The sequence below is a fragment of the Physella acuta genome, unplaced genomic scaffold, assembly GCF_028476545.2.
Source record: "Physella acuta isolate Inbredline_101_S28 unplaced genomic scaffold, ASM2847654v3 ptg000204l, whole genome shotgun sequence".
Taxonomy (NCBI): Eukaryota; Metazoa; Mollusca; class Gastropoda; family Physidae; genus Physella; species Physella acuta.
Window position 1 is genome coordinate 361339 of NW_026731723.1, and position 21928 is coordinate 383266.

The 21928-nt window shown below is 46.4% G+C and overlaps 1 protein-coding gene across 1 annotated transcript in view; it reads left to right on the forward strand.

Annotated features, from left to right (window-relative positions):
- Window positions 1-21893, forward strand: part of LOC131937215 (guanylate cyclase soluble subunit beta-1-like) — a 31152-nt gene extending 9259 nt beyond the window's left edge. Inside the window, exons 5-6 of the mRNA XM_059294460.1 lie at window positions 15776-15852; window positions 21757-21893. Coding sequence (XP_059150443.1) covers window positions 15776-15852; window positions 21757-21893 — 214 coding nt within the window. The remainder of the gene's footprint in view (window positions 1-15775; window positions 15853-21756) is intronic.
- The last annotated feature ends 35 nt before the right edge of the window (window positions 21894-21928 follow it).

Below are 21928 nucleotides of genomic sequence, written 5' to 3' on the forward strand. Positions count from 1 at the left end.
AGAACCAGACTGGTGTAGTTAAACCGGTTAGCTAGAACCAGACTGGTGTAGTTAAACCGGTTAGCTAGAACCAGACCGGTGTAGTTAAACCGGTTAGCTATAACCAGACCACAGCACGAGACCTGGCTCTCGTCACTGACATTGTGGCTTCGGTTTCTTCAAGTTCCCCCCCCCCCTCCCCTCCCCCACTCACTCCCCCACTCCCCCCCCCCACACACACACACACACACATACAAACACATATACACTCTCACTTTGATGAAATCCATCTGATCTCACTTTATCAAACGATTCTTGTTAATTCATTAAACCCGGAGGGGAAAGGGGGGGGGGAAGTTAGAGGAGGGGGCACAAGGTAGAACACAACAACGGGGGGGGGGGGGGGCAGAGCTCGGGGCCGCCCATGAGATAACTCCTAACATGGGTGGATAACCCAGTTCTGCCCTACCCCATGTGGGGCGGTTATGAAAAGGGGCGTTGTATGTCCACAATGTAGACAAGGGGAGGCAAACATGTAAACAAGGAAGGTAACTAATAGGACAACATTAGTGAGTAGTGGAGAAACTCACGCGTGATTGTGTTGTGTCATCAAACTTGTGTGAACATGAGGTCATTGAACATGAGGTCATCAAACTTGTGTGAACATGAGGTCATCAAACTTGTGTGAACATGAGGTCATCAAACTTGTGTGAACATGAGGTCATCAAACTTGTGTGAACATGAGGTCATCAAACTTGTGTGAACATGAGGTCATCAAACTTGTGTGAACATGAGGTCATCAAACTTGTGTGAACATGGGGTCATCAAACTTGTGTGAACATAAGGTCATCAAACTTGTGTGAACATAAGGTCTTCAAACTTGTGTGAACATGAGGTCATCAAACTTGTGTGAACATGAGGTCATCAAACTTGTGTGAACATGAGGTCATCAAACTTGTGTGAACATGAGGTCATCAAACTTGTGTGAACATGAGGTCATCAAACTTGTGTGAACATGAGGTCATCAAACTTGTGTGAACATGAGGTCATCAAACCTAAGGTTAGGGCTAATGTTAGTGTGTCTTTCACTGGCAAATGGACTTGTATACAAATTCGGACTTCTTTTGTGTTTAGCTTCAAGCTAAAAAACTGGCCAGTCACGTGTCCTGGGTGGCTGCTGGGAGATGAGCACTCCCTCAGATGATGACGTACTTCCGGTTACCTAAAGAGTTTTCTAATAGTCAATTTATCAGTGTCACTTTCCTCTCACGCGAGCATACAAAGCTAGTCAGACATCAGGTGACCGTAGAGCTACGACTAGCTACACTGGTGCTAGACAGAAATCAGATGACCATACATGTTGATTTCAGAAGAAAAAAAAACATGGCCGATAAAAAAACACTTTTTCTACAGTTTCTATCTCCCAACACATCTAAAGCCATCAGTACCGTGGATTTGACCGAGTTCATTATTGTAAAAATGCCTCTAGCGTTTGAGTTCTGGTTTCAAGAATTCCTTCCCCAGGACTGGCGAGGCGGGATAACAAGAGAATTTTTAAACCAATTAGTTAATTACACCTTAATTGTTCCCTGAATAAATCCCTTTTCTATGCAGGTTATTTTAAGCAGGATTGAAAAAAAAATCTTCACCGAAATTATGACGTGTAATTTTGTGTGGCCTTTCAAAGATTTCACAGAAGTTTGTTTAGGTTCGTGCAATAGATCATGTATGTTATGTGTTTTATGTCTGTCATGTGTTGTATGTCTTTCATTTGTTGCTGTATGTCTGTCATGTGTTGCTGTATGTCCGTCATGTGTTGTATGTCTGTCATGTGTTGCTGTATGTCTGTCATGTGTTGCTGCATGTCTGTCATATGTTGCTGCGTGTCTGTCATGTGTTGCTGTATGTCTGTCATGTGTTGCTGTATGTCCGTCATGTGTTGCTGTATGTCTGTCATGTGTTGTATGTCTGTCATGTGTTGTATGTCTGTCACGTGTTGCTTTAAATTAAAGCATTCCAATGTTATTTGTAACGGCTATGTAAAGACGATTATAAATATCAGAGAATGTGATGTTTCATCTTGTAACTGTCTCACCCCCCCCCCACCCCCACCCGACAGGTCTCTCCCCCCCCCCCCACCTCTCGCCCAAGGACAACATATAACCTGATTGATGACCAGTTAGATCGATAACTTCCCATAGATCTGTGCACCTGATTAAGATCTTCATCTCCTTTATTTGGCCCCTCTATCAAACGTAGGGAACCCTGTAATTTTAAAATTATGATAAAAAGTTTAGCATGGCTAAAGATAGATAGACCCGCATTTAATCTAATGATAAAAACCTCTTTAATTCAAGGCCAACATTACATCTTGTTTAAACAGCTTTCAATAAAACTGTGTGTGACATGCACGTAGGATGTAGTTACAGCATAAGTGCCTGTCAGCAGAAAATTTGTATTTTATAAAGGAAACAATGATAATATTTTTAAAAACTAATTTAGTCACATTTGTGCATTGTCATCGAGTCCTGACCTACGTAAAATGTTTGAAACAAATCAGTGCGATAGAATGTAATCAGAAATAGGGACAAGTTCTACTTCCCTTCACCGGAAACCACTCAAAATTTTAGAGAATTGATATAATAAAAATTTATACAAGTTTATAAAATTTCGTCCACCTAACTGAAACGGTACTTATGTTATCGGTATTTTAAAAACCGGTAACAGAATAAAATATCTTTTCCGGATATTATGGATCTTATGGAATTTATATACAACATACAACGCAACTTAACAAACTTCTGTGAAATCTTTGAAGGCCACAAAAAATGAAACGTTCTACTGGACTAGAAATTATTTCAAACTTTCGGTGAAGATTTTTTCAATCCTGCTCAAAATAACATGCATAGAAATGGGATTTATTGAAGGAACAATTAAGGTGTAATTAACTAATTGGTTTTAAAATTCTCGTGTTATCCCGCTTCGCCAGTCCTGGGGAAGGAATTCTGTAAACCAGCACTCAAACGCTAGAGGCATTTTTACACTTGGTCAAATCCACGATACTGATGGCTTTAGACTTTAGATGTGTTGGGAGATGGGAAATTTAGAACAAATGGAAACAAATGGTTATATTTTACTGGCCATGTCTTTCTTTAAAATCAAGTTATAAATGTTTACTTCCTGAAATAAAAGCCAACAAATTACCATCCAAGTAAATCAACTGTTTCTAATCAAATGTTTAGCCAAACTACACTACAAAATCCTACTCAGAAATGGTGAGAGAAATCGATTATTTTTTTGTGACGTTAACGTGGGGAAAATGGAACCTTTTGGTGGGGAGTTGTCTGTTGTCTTGGTCAGACTTGTCTGTTGTCTTGGTCAGACTTGTTTTGTCTGATGTCTTGGTCAGACTTGTTTTGTCTGTTGTCTTGGTCAGACTTATCTGTTGTCTGTTGTCTTCTTTGTTTCGTTTGGTCAGATAATGGCATGTTGATCTTTGAATCTGACGGTTAACGGGGCAAGTAGAGTTCACCTGTTTATGGGGCCATGACAGATGATGTGGGGCTGTGGCAGGTTATGTGGTTTTATGACAGATTATGTGGGGTTATGACAGATGATGTGGGGTTATGACAGATGATGTGGATTTATGACAGATGATGTGGGGTTATGACAGATGATATGGATTTATGACAGATGATGTGAGGTTATGACAGATGATGTGCGGTTATGACAGATGATGTGGTTTTATGACAGATGATGTGGGGTTATGACAGACGATGTGTGGTTATGACAGATGAGGTTATATAAAATGTTGTGAGACTGCCAACAGCTACTAGAACTTCAGGTTTCTGAAGCGACAAATGAATATGGAATGGAAACGTCTCTAGTGTTTGACCTCAGCTCGTGAGTGCGTGGCTAAAATAGATTTACACATTCGACAATTACATGCAGTAATATATTTACACAATGACGCCTGGAGCGGGTCTATAAACTAAACTATTGTTACAACGTTTTTAAACTTCCAGTAGGTTCTATAGATGTAAAATTGATTTTTGTTGTAAGACATGGTGGCGCGTGTGTGTGTTTGTGTGTGTGTGTCGCAGTAAACTTTATTTGAAGAAAACATTAGAGTCGTATAAGAAACGGTTTGTTGAGTGTGTGTGTGTATATATGTGGGGGGGGGGGGGGGCAACAACGTTGTGATTAGCAGCTACAGCATCATACAGCCGCCATTTGGCTCTCCATTTATTGTCATTAAAGACTGCTTCACCCCTCTCACCCACCACACCACACTCCGACCACCTCACCCACCACATCCTCCCACACACCCAACACACCCTCCACCCCACCACAAATCTGAGACACAATACAAGTATAACTTTCAGCTGCACAACATCTTGTACTACAGTATCTGCAGTAAAAAAACAACATGAGAATTGTGTTTCTTGGCGAAATTATTGCTACACGCATGTAGGTAAATCTATTTGAGTGTGGGGGGTGTGGGTGGGGGTGTGGGTGGGGGTGTGGGTCGGGGTGTCAAACTGTTAAAAGTGTCGTGTATATACAGGTGTTGGGTGCGGGGATGGAAAGTGAAGACGTCTGTAGGAAATCTACCTTGTAGGGGGTGAGGAAGAAAATCTCCCTTACACAAAATTATATCCTTGATCAAAGCTCCTTAAGTGGACGCCCGTCAGGGGCAGGTAATAAATATCACGAGTAACGTCCCTTTGACGCTCCTGCTATACAGGGAGTTGTTGTTGCTAGAAGGAAAACATTGGATGGCGTGACACGTGAAGCCGAGTCGTTGGTTACCACAGGGACAACAGTTACCCTCGTTACCATAGGGACAGACAACAGTTACCCTGGTTACCATAGGGACAGACAACAGTTACCCTGGTTACCATAGGGACAGACAACAGCTACCCTAGTTACCATAGGGACAGACAACAGTTACCCTGGTTACCATAGGGACAGACAACAGCTACCCTAGTTACCACAGGGACATCAGTTACCCTGGTTACCATAGGGACAACAGCTTCCCTAGTTACCATAGGGACAACAGCTACCCTAGTTACCATAGGGACAACAGCTACCCTAGTTACCATAGGGACAGACAACAGCTACCCTGGTTACCATAGGGACAGACAACAGCTACCCTGGTTACCATAGGGACAGACAACAGCTACCCTAGTTACCACAGGGACATCAGTTACCCTGGTTACCATAGGGACAACAGCTTCCCTAGTTACCATAGGGACAACAGCTACCCTAGTTACCATAGGGACAACAGCTACCATGGTTACCATAGGGACAACAGCTACCCTGGTTACCATAGGGACAGACAACAGTTACCCTGGTTACCATAGGGACAGACAACAGTTACCCTGGTTACCATAGGGACAGACAACAGTTACCCTGGTTACCATAGGGACAGACAACAGCTACCCTGGTTACCATAGGGACAACAGCTACCCTGGTTTCCACAGGGACAGACAACAGTTACCCTAGTTACCACAGGGACAGACAACAGTTACCCTAGTTAACATAGGGACAGACAACAGTTACCCTGGTTACCATAGGGACAGACAACAGTTACCCTGGTTACCATAGGGACAGACAACAGTTACCCTGGTTACCATAGGGACAGACAACAGTTACCCTGGTTACCATAGGGACAGACAACAGTTACCCTGGTTACCATAGGGACAGACAACAGCTACCCTGGTTACCATAGGGACAACAGCTACCCTGGTTTCCACAGGGACAGACAACAGTTACCCTGGTTACCATAGGGACAGACAACAGCTACCCTGGTTACCATAGGGACAGACAACAGCTACCCTGGTTACCATAGGGACAGACAACAGTTACCCTGGTTACCAATAGGGACAGACAACAGTTACCCTGGTTACCACAGATACAACAGTCACCCTGGTTACCATAGGGACAGACAACAACTACCCTGGTTACCACAATGTTAGGTCCCCACCTTCATTTATCATACAACGACCACAAACAGGAAGTCAACACCACCCAAATATTTAAATGAGTTGCCTTTTTTGTGCTGGTTTCATTTCCTTGTGCGTAGAGTAGCTTCCCTTGTTTAGAGTTGACTGTAAACCAGACTTACGCCCCCTGATTTCTTCTAATCGATGAGTAGCTGGTCTGTGATCACGTATGCTGGAGATCTTGTCTTTACAAAAACAAAAACAAATATCGAGTCAGTATCTAGCAATTAACAGGAGAAGAAAGTGTAGAGAAATGTTTAGATGAAAGTGTAGTGAGATGTTTAGATGAAAGTGTAGAGAGATGTTTAGATGAGAAAGTGTAGAGAGATGTTTAGAAGAAGGTATAGCGATGTTTAGATGAAAGTGTAGAGAGATGTTTTAAAAAAAAGGTGTTATCAAAATGTTTTGCTGTCTACACGACTCGCCACACCCAATATGACCAACTGGCCAGTTGACCAATAGACCTGCGGACCAACAGACTAACTGACCGATTGACATGCTGACCAACGGACCATCTGACAAACTAACCAGCTGACCAACTGACCAGCTAACCAACTGACTAACTGACCCACAGCTAACCAACTGAGCAACTGACTACCCTCTGACTACCAACTGACTAACTGACCCACAGCTAACCAACTGACCAACTGACCAACTGATGTTTGACCGTCCTGTACCATAACTTGCTCTGCGAAAAGAAAATTGATTGCAACGCACTCACTTCTCAGGCGTTGAACTTTGTAAAAGAGGATTATCTATTGCTTTATTTTTAATGTCATTGGATCAGTTGAGCCTATAATGATTAATCTGTTTATCCAGATGGATATATGGATAACCCGAGCGTCACTTGTTCAATGATATCCATGGGATAGGTTTAAAAAGTTGATTGAGTTTTAAGTGGATAGTTTTTTTTTTAATTTATCCGCTGTAAAGATTAGCAATCATGCAGGAGTTTTTGTGTATGTAGGCATTTACAGGGTGTCATGGTCGGGGGGGGGGGGGGGGGTGGGGGGGTGGGAAGGGAGGTTGTGAGGGTGTTTGAAAGTTTAACCCCCCCCCCCCCCTCCAGCCCGCCAGCTTGTAACATTCTGCGGAAATGTGAGATGACGTCATTATGTTAGGAAATGTGAGATGACGTCATTATGTTAGGAAATGTGAGATGACGTCATTACGTTAGGGTATGTGAGATGACGACACTATGTTAGGGTATGTGAGATGACGTCATTATGTTAGGGTATGTGAGATGACGTCATTATGTTAGGGTATGTGAGATGACGTCATTATGTTAGGGTATGTGAGATGACGTCACTATGTTAGGGTATGTGAGATGACGTCATTATGTTAGGGTATGTGAGATGACGTCATTATGTTAGGGTATGTGAGATGACGTCATTATGTTAGGAAATGTATCGACATTTTAAAACGTTTAAAGTACAACTATCTAAAGAAATTAATTTTAATGCCAAGATGTATAGTGGGGGAGGGGGAACCAGCATGGAAAAAACATGATGTACATTAAAGGAATTTGTTCTTTAGTGGGGGGGGGGGGGGCAGGCCTCACGGGGTTTAGTCGACTTGCTATGGACTCAACGCAATTACTGCATATAATTTAAAAATGATCAGATGTTTTTTTTTCGATATTTGATGAATGATGTTTTTTTCTATAAACCTAAGGCACTGAACCGTATCATCTACGGGCAACTGATTCAGGAATAATGTTTTTAATTTTTTTAAGTTAAGCTTTTAGTAAAAAGAGCGGGGGTTGAATGGTGGGTGGGAGGATGGGAGAGGAGAGAGGGAGGGAGAGAGTGTGGGAGGCAGGAGACAGGGAGGGAGAGAGGGTACACTGAGAATGGGAAAAGCCTCTCAATGGTGGTAGCCTCTCAATGGTGGTAACGGAATTCCCGTTAAATGTATCTGGCCACTGTAAGTAGTATCTGCTCAAGCGAACGTGTCAGTCGCGCGCAACAAGCGGGCCGCTATTCCCGCAGGAAGTGGAGCCTTGTTGTGAAAAACTTTGGTCGTCTGCTACGGATTTGTGCTCTACTTGTACTTGCCAAGTGCAATCTTCAACAAGTTAAAAATATGTTTATACACATTCAAACTGCAGACAGATTTATGGCGAAGTTTAATACCAGTTTGTTTCGCTGAGAAAATACAAGTTTTTAACGGACCGGTCGGCCTTGAACCCACCCAATCCCACAAAGTGTTGTTAGACTTTTGAACAGCCCGTGTGTTTGTAGCTTGTCCAAAGTCGAGATGTCAAACAGCCCTGAATTTTGGGAGATCTGCCCTGTACTGGGTGCCGTAGGTGGGCCTAAGATAAAACCTGTAGGTTGAGCTTAGAATAAACCTGTAGGTTGAGCTTAGAATAAACCTGTACTTCGAGCCAGACTTTTTACCAGGCATCCCCCACCCGAAGAATGTCTACCGCCCCCCCCCCCCCCCGAACGAAATGGAATTTATATAGAAAATATATACTTTTAACAGTATCCGCCCCCACCCCCAGAAATTTTAGTCCGTCCCGTCGTCGTCGTCGTTCCCCCCCCCCCCCCCCCAGAAAATTTCAAGTGCCGCCCCGGAGAAACAAGTCTGGAAGAAACACTGCTTTGAGCTAAGATAAAACCTATAGGTTGAGCAAAGATAAAACCTGTAGGTTGAGCTAAGATAAAACCTGTAGGTTGAGCTAAGATAAAACCTGTAGGTTGAGCTAAGATAAAACCTGTAGGTTGAGCTTAGATAAAACATGTTTTCAACTGATAGAATCAAAGATATATTAAAATGAAATAACTTCACGATTTTTAGACTTTTCATCATCTCTACTTGTAAATAAAAGCCACGTGGTTATTTTTGTCTCATCCTTGACCTCAGGATGAGATTAAAATCTGTGTTTTCATTGGTTGTCCTAAATGTGGGATGTCTACATCGTCCTTGACAGAGAAACTTTCTCGGAGGATAAAAATAGATTTTCTCCTCGAGTTGTAGCACTTGTTTCACATGTTACGCCCCATACGTTTGAAATATTCCATTAGATTGAACTGCCGTGACGTGAGCTAATGTTGGTGTTGTTGTCTACACGCTGGTGAGTGAGTTCAGCTCAGGTTTACCTACACTAGTCTAGTCTCATCCCGGGGGTATCTGGTTCATTAATCGCTGTCCCATGTTGTGGTCAATGGCTCGACCATACATTACGTCATAGATCCTGAGAGACAATGATCAATGGAGGGAAGGAGTGTGTGTGGGGGGAGGGGAGGGGGTGGTTGTTTAGTTACGTGACGTAACATACCTTTTGTGTGTGATTTAAAAAAGATTATATAATGTTGGTTTATTTAGATGTGTGCTTATGCTGGGAGGGTGGAGGGGGAAGGGGGTGGGGAGTAAATTATGACGTCATCGGACGGGTGCTTTCTGCTTTTTGACGCGAAAAACACGAACCCCCCCTTCGACAACAACACAGTTGCAGCCCCCCGCCCCCCCCCCCCCCCCCCAAGGCTTGTCCACTTCTCGTCTTGAATTTTAATCTCGTCTCTCACAATACATGACGGATTATCTTCCCATAGCCTCGGATTAGGTGAATCATCTCCCTTGGTCCAGACAAAAAGAACATCAGGTGTACTACTGTCGTATGCCACGTGACGTGACAATCATTGTGAGACGTGACAATCATTTTTTCACTCAACGTGACAATCATTGTGCCCAGTCCACCAACAGTTATCTGCCCAGTCCACCAACAGTTATCTGCCCAGTCCACCAACAGTTATCTGCCCAGTCCACCAACAGTTATCTGCCCAGTCCACCAACAGTTGTCTGCCCACTCTACATATAACTATATCTGAGCAACAGAAGAAATGCTATTGGAAATGTGCATATATTTACCACTCAAGCGCTGATGAGAAGCGTCAGTAGTTACGGAGAGTTTCCGTTCTTGCTTGATAAATGATCAAGACAGAGTTGTGGTTCCTGCTAGGATAAAATCAGATAACTGCTGCATTAGACGGCCGCACCTCGACACACCCCAAAGATTGCAAGTCTCTGATCCGGGGGTCGCTGAATTCACCGACACCCGCCCTACCCCGCCCTCCACACAAACATGTTCCGCGTGAGTAAGGTGAGGCAGTGACCTTCACCTTGCCATTTGTTTACGCTCCAGTTTGTTTTCCGTTAGACTTGGCTGTTTTTTTTTTACCCCGAGGTTTACCGATGACGTCACTTCCGGTTTTCAGGTTTATCCCGCTTTGTCAGTTCGTAAGAGAATTATGGGATGTTGTACAACATCTCTGTCCTGTCTACAACATCTCTGTGTTTTCTACAATTTCTGTCTGCAACATCTCTGTCCTGTCTACAACATCTCTGTCCTGTCTACAACATCTCTGTCCTGTCTACAACATCTGTCTACAACATCTCTGTCCTGTCTACAACATCTCTGTGTTTTCTACAATTTCTGTCTGCAACATCTCTGTCCTGTCTACAACATCTCTGTCCTGTCTACAACATCTCTGTCCTGTCTACAACATCTGTCTACAACATCTCTGTCCTGTCTACAACATCTGTCTACAACATCTCTGTCCTGTCTACAACATCTCAGTCCTGTCTACTACATCTGTCTACAACATCTCTGTCCTGTCTACAACATCTCAGTCCTGTCTACAACATCTGTCTACAACATCTCTGTCCTGTCTACAACATCTCAGTCCTGTCTACAACATCTGTCTACAACATCTCTGTCCTGTCTACAACATCTCTGTCCTGTCTACAACATCTGTCTACAACATCTCTGTCCTGTCTACAACATCTCAGTCCTGTCTACAACATCTGTCTACAACATCTCTGTCCTGTCTACAACATCTCAGTCCTGTCTACAACATCTGTCTACAACATCTCTGCCCTGTCTACAACATCTCTGTCCTGTCTACAACATCTGTCTACAACATCTCTGTCCTGTCTACAACATCTCTGCCCTGTCTACAACATCTCTGTCCTGTCTACAACATCTCTGTCCTGTCTACAACATCTCAGTCCTATCTACAACATCTCAGTCCTGTCTACAACATCTCAGTCCTGTCTACAACATCTCTGTCCTGTCTACAACATCTCTGTCCTGTCTACAACATCTCTGTCCTGTCTACAACATCTCTGTCCTGTCTACAACATCTCTGTCCTGTCTACAACATCTCTGTCCTGTCTACAACATCTCTGCCCTGTCTACAACATCTCTGCCCTGTCTACAACATCTCTGTCCTGTCTACAACATCTCTGTCCTGTCTACAACATCTCTGCCCTGTCTACAACATCTCTGTCCTGTCTACAACATCTCTGTCCTGTCAACAACATTTCTGTCCTGTCTACAACATCTCTGTCCTGTCTACAACATCTCTGTCCTGTCTACAACATCTCTGCCCTGTCTACAACATCTGTCTACCACATCTGTCTACAACATCTGTCTACAACATCTCTGTCCTGTCTCAGTCTTGTCTACAACATCTCTGTCCTGTCTACAACATCCCTACAACATCTCTGTCCTGTCTACAACATCTCTGTCCTGTCTACAACATCTCTGTCCTGTCTACAACATCTGTCTACAACATCTGTCTACAACATCTGTCTACAACATCTCTGTCCTGTCTCAGTCTTGTCTACAACATCTCTGTCCTGTCTCAGTCTTGTCTACAACATCTCTGTCCTGTCTACAACATCTCTGTCCTGTCTACAACATCTGTCTACAACATCTCTGTCCTGTCTACAACATCTCAGTCCTGTCTACAACATCTGTCTACAACATCTCTGTCCTGTCTACAACATCTCTGTCCTGTCTACAACATCTGTCTACAACATCTCTGTCCTGTCTACAACATCTCAGTCCTGTCTACAACATCTGTCTACAACATCTCTGTCCTGTCTACAACATCTCAGTCCTGTCTACAACATCTGTCTACAACATCTCTGCCCTGTCTACAACATCTCTGTCCTGTCTACAACATCTGTCTACAACATCTCTGTCCTGTCTACAACATCTCTGCCCTGTCTACAACATCTCTGTCCTGTCTACAACATCTCTGTCCTGTCTACAACATCTCAGTCCTATCTACAACATCTCAGTCCTGTCTACAACATCTCAGTCCTGTCTACAACATCTCTGTCCTGTCTACAACATCTCTGTCCTGTCTACAACATCTCTGTCCTGTCTACAACATCTCTGTCCTGTCTACAACATCTCTGTCCTGTCTACAACATCTCTGTCCTGTCTACAACATCTCTGCCCTGTCTACAACATCTCTGCCCTGTCTACAACATCTCTGTCCTGTCTACAACATCTCTGTCCTGTCTACAACATCTCTGCCCTGTCTACAACATCTCTGTCCTGTCTACAACATCTCTGTCCTGTCAACAACATTTCTGTCCTGTCTACAACATCTCTGTCCTGTCTACAACATCTCTGTCCTGTCTACAACATCTCTGCCCTGTCTACAACATCTGTCTACCACATCTGTCTACAACATCTGTCTACAACATCTCTGTCCTGTCTCAGTCTTGTCTACAACATCTCTGTCCTGTCTACAACATCCCTACAACATCTCTGTCCTGTCTACAACATCTCTGTCCTGTCTACAACATCTCTGTCCTGTCTACAACATCTGTCTACAACATCTGTCTACAACATCTGTCTACAACATCTCTGTCCTGTCTCAGTCTTGTCTACAACATCTCTGTCCTGTCTCAGTCTTGTCTACAACATCTCTGTCCTGTCTACAACATCTCTGTCCTGTCTACAACATCTGTCTACAACATCTCTGTCCTGTCTACAACATCTCTGCCCTGTCTACAACATCTCTGTCCTGTCTACAACATCTCTGTCCTGTCTCTGTCCTGTCTACAACATCTCTGTCCTGTCTACAACATCTCTGTCCTGTCTACAACATCTCTGTCCTGTCTACAACATCTCTGTCCTGTCTACAACATCTCTGTCCTGTCTACAACATCTCTGCCCTGTCTACAACATCTCTGCCCTGTCTACAACATCTCTGTCCTGTCTACAACATCTCTGTCCTGTCTACAACATCTCTGTCCTGTCTACAACATCCCTACAACATCTCTGTCCTGTCTACAACATCTCTGTCCTGTTTACAACATCTCTGTCCTGTCTACAACATCTGTCTACAACATCTGTCTACAACATCTGTCTACAACATCTCTGTCCTGTCTCAGTCTTGTCTACAACATCTCTGTCCTGTCTCAGTCTTGTCTACAACATCTCTGTCCTGTCTACAACATCTCTGTCCTGTCTACAACATCTCTGTCCTGTCTACAACCTCTCTGTCCTGTCTACAACATCTGTCTACAACATCTCTGTCCTGTCTCAGTCCTGTCTACAACATCCCTACAACATCTCTGTCCTGTCTCATCTCTGTCCTGTCTACAACATCTCTGTCCTGTCTACAACATCTCTGTCCTGTCTACAACATCTCTGTCCTGTCTACAACATCTCTGTCCTGTCTACAACATCTCTGTCCTGTCTACAACATCTCTGTCCTGTCTACAACATCTCTGCCCTGTCTACAACATCTCTGTCCTGTCTACAACTTCTCTGTCCTGTCTACAACATCTGTCTACAACATCTCAGTCCTGTCTACAACATCTCTGTCCTGTCTACAACATCTCTGTCCTGTCTACAACATCTCTACAACATCTGTCTACAACATCTCTGTCCTGTCTACACCATCTCTATAACATCTGTCTACGACATCTCTACAACATCTGTCTACAACATCTGTCTACAACATCTCTGTACTGTCTACAACATCTCTGTCCTGTCTATAACATCTCTACAACATCTGTCTACAACATCTCTGTCCTGTCTACAACATCTCTGTCCTGTCTACAACATCTCTGTCCTGTCTACAACATCTCTACAACATCTGTCTACAACATCTCTGTCCTGTCTACAACATCTCTGTCCTGTCTACAACATCTCTACAACATCTGTCTACAACATCTCTGTCCTGTCTACAACATCTCTGTCCTGTCTACAACATCTCAGTCCACACGTCCTGTGTCGACAATTGTGCACTGTCCGGCCTCCGGCCACAAATAGACCACATGCGACGCATCAAAGGATACAAAGACTTACTACACAAGACATGGATTAATGTCCCCCATTTGCCCCCCCCCCCACTTACCACTGGAATAAAGAATCGATACGAGGGCCACCATCAGTTTGTAAGACGTCACTGACTTGTCGGTTAGACGTCACTGACTTGTCTGTAAGACGTCACTGACTTGTCTGTAAGACGTCACTGACTTGTCGGTTAGACGTCACTGACTTGTCTGTAAGACGTCACTGACTTGTCGGTTAGACGTCACTGACTTGTCTGTAAGACGTCACTGTCTTGCCTATAAGACGTCACTGTCTTGCCTGTAAGACGTCGTGTTCCAGGTCAAAGAGTGACTTGTCTTTTCTTGTCTAGTTCTCTCCCTTTGATCTCAGGTCGCCCTAGAGTTGTCTCCCATCTATAATTAAGTCATGATGGAAAACTGTCTATCAAAGCCACACGCGAGCTTTTATTTAATGTTTGTACAGTTTTGTGTGACGATGGTACAGTTTTGTGTGACAGTTTTACGTGACGCTGGTACAGTTTTGTGTGACAGTTTTACGTGACGCTGGTACAGTTTTGTGTGACACTGGTAAAGTTTTGTGTGACACTGGTACAGTTTTGTGTGACACTGGTACAGTTGACCATTATAAAATGTATTTAGAATTAATTATCAAAATTTTCTACACCATCAACACCAGCAGCCACATCATCAACTTCACCATCAACAACAACACCACCATTACCACCAGCCACACCAACTACACCACCACCAGCCACGCCATCTTGACCACATTCTACTTGCTATTTTAGTATTTGTTTTCATGCTCATTAATGTATTTCCCCCTCCCCCACCGCCCCTACACACTGCCCATCTTTTGTTATTGAGAAACATACCAAGCTATCCCAACATACCAAGCTATCCCAACATACCAAGCTATCCCAACATACCAAGCTATCCCAACATACCACGCTATCCCAACATACCAAGCTATCCCAACATACCAAGCTATCCCAACATACCAAGCTATCCCAACATACCAAGCTATCCCAACATACCAAGCTATCCCAACATACCAAACTATCCCAACATACCAAGCTATGCCAACATACCAAGCTATCCCAACATACCAAGCTATCCCAACATACCAAGCTATCCCAACATACCAAGCTATACCAAGCTATCCCAACATACCAAGCTATCCCAACATACCAAGCTATACCAAGCTATCCCAACATACCAAGCTATCCCAACATACCAAGCTATCCCATCATACCAAGCTATCCCAACATACCAAGCTATACCAAGCTATCCCAACATACCAAGCTATCCCAAGCTATCCCAACATACCAAGCTATCCCAACATACCAAGCTATCCCAACATACCAAGCTATACCAAGCTATCCCAACATACCAAGCTATCCCAACATACCAAGCTTTACCAAGCTATCCCAACATACCAAGCTATCCCAACATACCAAGCTATCCCAACATACCAAGCTATACCAAGCTATCCCAACATACCAAGCTATCCCAACATACCAAGCTATCCCAACATAGCCCTTGTGTCATGTAGCCCTTGTGTCGTGTAGCCCTTGTATCGAGAAGCCCTTGGGTCGTGTAGCCCTTGTGTCGTGTAGCCCTTATGTCATATAGCCCTTGTGTCATGTAGCCCTAACCTGTCAACCGTCCACCCCCAGGTGCGACACTGAAGCAGACGGCAGCTTGACCTTGCACTACCACAGCTCAAGGTGTGGCTACCATCCTCTGGTCAAAGGTGGGTTGTGGTCATCTGGTTGTGGTCATCTGGTGGTGGGTTGTGGTCATCTGGTTGTGGTCATCTGGTTGTGGTCATCTGGTGGGTTGTGGTCATCTGGTTGTGGTCATCTGGTGGGTTGTGGTCATCTGGTGGTGGGTTGTGGTCATTTGGTGGGTTGTGGTCATCTGGTTGTGGTCATCTGGTTGTGGTCATCTGGTGGGTTGTGGTCATCTGGTTGTGGTCATCTGGTTGTGGTCATCTGGTGGGATGTGGTCATCTGGTGGTGGGTTGTGTTCATCTGGTGGGTTGTGGTCATCTGGTTGTGGTCATCTGGTTGTGGTTATTTGGTGGCGGGTTGTGGTCATCTGGTTGTGGTCATCTGGTTGTGGTTATTTGGTGGTGGGTTGTGGTCATCTGGTGGTGGGTTGTGGTCATCTGGTGGGTTGTGGTCATCTGGTTGTGTTCATCTGGTTGTGGTCATCTGGTGGTGGGTTGTGGTCATCTGGTGGGTTGTGGTCATCTGGTGGGTTGTGGTCATCTGGTTGTGGTCATCTGGTTGTGGTCATCTGGTGGTGGGTTGTGGTCATCTGGTGGGTTGTGGTCATCTGGTGGGTTGTGGTCATCTGGTGGGTTGTGGTCATCTGGTGGTGGGTTGTGGTCATCTGATGGGTTGTGGTCATCTGGTGGTGGGTTGTGGTCATCTGGTGGGTTGTGGTCATCTGGTGGGTTGTGGTCATCTGGTTGTGGTCATCTGGTTGTGGTCATCTGGTGGTGGGTTGTGGTCATCTGGTGGGTTGTGGTCATCTGGTGGGTTGTGGTCATCTGGTGGGTTGTGGTCATCTGGTGGTGGGTTGTGGTCATCTGATGGGTTGTGGTCATCTGGTGGTGGGTTGTGGTCATCTGGTGGGTTGTGGTCATCTGGTGGGTTGTGGTCATCTGGTGGGTTGTGGTCATCTGGTGGGTTGTGGTCATCAGGTGGTGGGTTGTGGTCATCTAGTGGGTTGTGGTCATCTGGTTGTGGTCATCTGGTGGGTTGTGGTCATCTGGTGGGTTGTGGTCATCTGGTTGTGGTCATCTGGTTGTGGTCATCTGGTGGTGGGTTGTGGTCATCTGGTGGGTTGTGGTCATCTGGTGGGTTGTGGTCATCTGGTAGTGGGTTGTGGTCATCTGGTGGTGGGTTGTGGTCATCTGGTTGTGGGTTGTGGTCATCTGGTGGGTTGTGGTCATCTGGTGGGTTGTGGTCATCTGGTGGTGGCTTGTGGTCATCTGGTGGGTTGTGGTCATCTGGTGGTGGGTTGTGGTCATTTGGTGGGTTGTGGTCATCTGGTGGGTTGTGGTCATCTGGTGGGTTGTGGTCATCTGGTGGTGGGTTGTGGTCATCTGGTGGGTTGTGGTCATCTGGTGGTGGGTTGTGGTCATCTGGTGGGTTGTGGTCATCTGGTGGGTTGTGGTCATCTGGTAGTGGGTTGTGGTCATCTGGTGGTGGGTTGTGGTCATCTGGTGGTGGGTTGTGGTCATCTGGTGGGTTGTGGTCATCTGGTGGGTTGTGGTCATCTGGTGGTGGGTTGTGGTCATCTGGTGGGTTGTGGTCATTTGGTGGGATGTGGTCATCTGGTTGTGGTCATCTGGTTGTGGTCATCTGGTGGTGGGTTGTGGTCATCTGGTGGGTTGTGGTCATCTGGTGGGTTGTGGTCATCTGGTTGTGGTCATCTGGTTGTGGTCATCTGGTGGTGGGTTGTGGTCATCTGGTGGGTTGTGGTCATCTGGTGGTGGGTTGTGGTCATCTGGTGGTGGGTTGTGGTCATCTGGTGGGTTGTGGTCATTTGAAGGTGGGTTGTGGTCATCTGGTGGGTTGTGGTCATCTGGTGGGTTGTGGTCATCTGGTAGTGGGTTGTGGTCATCTGGTGGTGGGTTGTGGTCATCTGGTGGTGGGTTGTGGTCATCTGGTGGGTTGTGGTCATCTGGTGGGTTGTGGTCATCTGGTGGTGGGTTGTGGTCATCTGGTGGGTTGTGGTCATTTGGTGGGATGTGGTCATCTGGTTGTGGTCATCTGGTTGTGGTCATCTGGTGGTGGGTTGTGGTCATCTGGTGGGTTGTGGTCATCTGGTGGGTTGTGGTCATCAGGTGGTGGGTTGTGGTCATCTAGTGGGTTGTGGTCATCTGGTTGTGGTCATCTGATGGGTTGTGGTCATCTGGTGGGTTGTGGTCATCTGGTGGGTTGTGGTCATCTGGTAGTGGGTTGTGGTCATCTGGTTGTGGGTTGTGGTCATCTGGTGGGTTGTGGTCATCTGGTGGGTTGTGGTCATCTGGTGGTGGCTTGTGGTCATCTGATGGCTTGTGGTCATCTGGTGGGTTGTGGTCCTCTGGTGGGTTGTGGTCATCTGGTGGGTTGTGGTCATCTGGTGGGTTGTGGTCATCTGATAGTGGGTTGTGGTCATCTGGTGGTGGGTTGTGGTCATCTGGTTGTGGGTTGTGGTCATCTGGTGGGTTGTGGTCATCTGGTGGTGGGTTGTGGTCATCTGGTGGGTTGTGGTCATCTGGTGGGTTGTGGTCATCTGGTGGGTTGTGGTCATCTGGTGGTGGGTGGTGGTCATCTGGTTGTGGGTTGTGGTCATCTGGTGGGTTGTGGTCATCTGGTGGGTTGTGGTCATCTGGTGGGTTGTGGTCATCTGGTGGTGGGTGGTGGTCATCTGGTGGTGGGTTGTGGTCATCTGGTGGGTTGTGGTCATCTGGTGGTGGGTTGTGGTCATTTGGTGGTGGGTTGTGGTCATCTGGTGGGTTGTGGTCATCTGGTGGGTTGTGGTCATCTGGTAGTGGGTTGTGGTCATCTGGTGGTGGGTTGTGGTCATCTGGTGGTGGGTTGTGGTCATCTGGTGGGTTGTGGTCATCTGGTGGGTTGTGGTCATCTGGTGGTGGGTTGTGGTCATCTGGTGGGTTGTGGTCATCTGGTGGGTTGTGGTCATCTGGTTGTGGTCATCTGGTGGGTTGTGGTCATCTGGTGGGTTGTGGTCATCTGGTGGGTTGTGGTCATCTGGTAGTGGGTTGTGGTCATCTGGTGGTGGGTTGTGGTCATCTGGTTGTGGGTTGTGGTCATCTGGTGGGTTGTGGTCATCTGGTGGTGGGTTGTGGTCATCTGGTGGGTTGTGGTCATCTGGTGAGTTGTGGTCATTTGGTGGGTTGTGGTCATCTGGTGGTGGGTGGTGGTCATCTGGTGGTGGGTTGTGGTCATCTGGTGGTGGGTGGTGGTCATCTGGTGGTGGGTTGTGGTCATCTGGTGGGTTGTGGTCATCTGGTGGTGGGTTGTGGTCATTTGATGGTGGGTTGTGGTCATCTGGTGGTGGGTTGTGGTCATCTGGTTGTGGGTTGTGGTCATCTGGTGGGTTGTGGTCATCTGGTGGTGGGTTGTGGTCATCTGGTGGGTTGTGGTCATCTGGTGAGTTGTGGTCATCTGGTGGGTTGTGGTCATCTGGTGGTGGGTTGTGGTCATCTGGTTGTGGGTTGTGGTCATCTGGTGGGTTGTGGTCATCTGGTGGGTTGTGGTCATCTTGTGGTGGGTTGTGGTCATCTGGTGGGTTGTGGTCATCTGGTGGGTTATGGTCATCTGGTTGTGGTCATCTGGTGGGTTGTGGTCATCAGGTGGTGGGTTGTGGTCATCTGGTTGTGGGTTGTGGTCATCTGGTTGTGGTCATCTGGTGGGTTGTGGTCATCTGGTGGTGGGTTGTGGTCATCTGGTGGTCTGTTGTGGTCATCTGGTGGTCTGTTTTGGTCATCTGGTGGTGGGTTGTGGTCATCTGGTGGGTTGTGGTCATCTGGTTGTGGTCATCTGGTGGTGGGTTGTGGTCATCTGGTGGGTTGTGGTCATCTGGTGGTGGGTTGTGGTCATTTGGTGGTGGGTTGTGGTCATCAGTTGGGTTATGGTCATCTGGTGGGTTATGGTCATCTGGTAGTGGGTTGTGGTCATCTGGTGGTGGGTTGTGGTCATCTGGTGGTGGGTTGTGGTCATCTGGTGGGTTGTGGTCATCTGGTGGGTTGTGGTCATCTGGTGGTGGGTTGTGGTCATCTGGTGGGTTGTGGTCATCTGGTGGGTTGTGGTCATCTGGTTGTGGTCATCTGGTGGGTTGTGGTCATCTGGTGGGTTGTGGTCATCTGGTGGGTTGTGGTCATCTGGTAGTGGGTTGTGGTCATCTGGTTGTGGGTTGTGGTCATCTGGTGGGTTGTGGTCATCTGGTGGTGGGTTGTGGTCATCTGGTGGGTTGTGGTCATCTGGTGGGTTGTGGTCATCTGGTGGGTTGTGGTCATCTGGTGGTGGGTGGTGGTCATCTGGTGGTGGGTTGTGGTCATCTGGTGGGTTGTGGTCATCTGGTGGTGGGTTGTGGTCATTTGATGGTGGGTTGTGGTCATCTGGTGGGTTGTGGTCATCTGGTGGGTTGTGGTCATCTGATAGTGGGTTGTGGTCATCTGGTGGTGGGTTGTGGTCATCTGGTGGTGGGTTGTGGTCATCTGGTGGGTTGTGGTCATCTGGTGGGTTGTGGTCATCTGGTGGTGGGTTGTGGTCATCTGGTGGGTTGTGGTCATCTGGTGGGTTGTGGTCATCTGGTTGTGGTCATCTGGTGGGTTGTGGTCATCAGGTGGTGGGTTGTGGTCATCTGGTTGTGGGTTGTGGTCATCTGGTTGTGGTCATCTGGTGGGTTGTGGTCATCTGGTGGTGGGTTGTGGTCATCTGGTTGTGGTCATCTGGTGGTGGGTTGTGGTCATCTGGTTGTGGTCATCTGGTGGTCTGTTGTGGTCATCTGGTGGTGGGTTGTGGTCATCTGGTGGGTTGTGGTCATCTGGTGGTGGGTTGTTGTCATCTGGTGGTGGGTTGTGGTCATCTGGTGGGTTGTGGTCATCTGGTGGGTTGTGGTCATCTGGTGGTGGGTTGTTGTCATCTGGTGGTGGGTTGTGGTCATCTGGTGGGTTGTGGTCATCTGGTAGTGGGTTGTGGTCATCTGGTGGGTTGTGGTCATCTGGTGGTGGGTTGTGGTCATCTGGTGGGTTGTGGTCATCTGGTGGGTTGTGGTCATCTGGTGGTGGGTTGTGGTCATCTGGTGGGTTGTGGTCATCTGGTGGTGGGTTGTGGTCATCTGGTGGGTTGTGGTCATCTGGTGGTGGGTTGTGGTCATCTGGTGGGTTGTGGTCATCTGGTTGTGGTCATCTGGTGGGTTGTGGTCATCTGGTTGTGGTCATCTGGTTGTGGTCATCTGGTGGTGGGTTGTGGTCATCTGGTGGGTTGTGGTCATCTGGTGGTGGGTTGTGGTCATCTAGTTGTGGTCATATTGTGGTCGGTTGTGGTCATCTGGTGGGTTGTGGTCATCTGGTGGGTAGTGGTTATCTGGTGGGTTGTGGTCATCTGGTTGTGGTCATCTGGTGGGTTGTGGTCATCTGGTGGGTTGTGGTCATCTGGTTGTGGGTTGTGGGCATCTGGTGGGTTGTGGTCATCTGGTGGGTTGTGGTCATCTGGTTGTGGTCATATTGTGGTGGGTTGTGGTCATCTGGTAGTGGGTTGTGGTCATCTGGTGGGTTGTGGTCATCTGCAAACAATGACCAACTCTATAAACTCAAGGTACAGGCGATGACCTACTCTATAAACTCAAGGTGCAGACTATGACCTACACTACCTGATATGCTGTGTGCTGCTAACATTTCTTAATGCGTCATCCCAACTCTCCAGTTGAAAAACAATTTTCTTCTACTCAACAAATTATTCCAATCAAGCCATCGACCGCAGACATTAGCTACTTCCATTTGTTCAAATCTTCTTTGGTGAATCCTTTTTCAGAACCACGATCCTGAGCGCACACTGAAAATGGGTTATTTCCCCCCTCCCCCAACATTATCTCCCTTATTTCCATTGCTTCTCTCCCTTGTCTTGTCTCCCACAAGAAAAAACAAAACAGATTGGTGTCACCTTGGTTGCTGACCTGGAGACCGCTGTCTTCACAAAGTCTGCTGATAATGTCTTCACAATGTCTGCTGGTAATGTCTTGACTAAAGTTGTTACATTTGACCAAAATTTGTAATGGTCACATTGACCTCTGGTGTCACGTGGTGTCAC